Genomic DNA, 307 nt, shown 5'->3' with positions numbered 1-307 from the left:
TTTATCATTCAATCGTATTTTATGCCTGCCCCTATCTCACCCACTTTCCTAATTTGTCTGTCTGTCTTGCTGCCTCCGCTCCCCCCTCCTCACACTCACCCACTGACTACTCACCATGGAAATAACAGCCGTGTATTTTTTCTCTCTCCTTTTTCCATTTTGATAGCGAACTCAACGACAATAGCCTGACAGAGATTCGCCCGGCCATGTTCTACGGTCTAGTCAGCTTGTTAAACCTGTAAGTGCAATTTTGACTGCCCTTTAAAGCAGGGGTTCTTAGCCTTTTTAGCGTCACAGGCCCCCTCCC

At 47.2% G+C, this 307-nt stretch overlaps 1 protein-coding gene across 1 annotated transcript in view; it reads left to right on the top strand.

Moving 5' to 3' along the window:
- Positions 1-307, top strand: part of LOC119593641 (relaxin receptor 1-like) — a gene marked incomplete in the record, with an annotated part of 42,684 nt that overhangs the window by 28,522 nt on the left and 13,855 nt on the right. The window contains 1 exon segment of the mRNA XM_037942592.1: positions 167-238. Within this exon segment, the coding sequence (XP_037798520.1) occupies positions 167-238 (72 nt within the window).

Source organism: Penaeus monodon, chromosome 32, assembly GCF_015228065.2.
Source record: "Penaeus monodon isolate SGIC_2016 chromosome 32, NSTDA_Pmon_1, whole genome shotgun sequence".
Classification (NCBI taxonomy): Eukaryota; Metazoa; Arthropoda; class Malacostraca; order Decapoda; family Penaeidae; genus Penaeus; species Penaeus monodon.
This window is presented reverse-complemented; position numbering and strand designations above follow the sequence as displayed.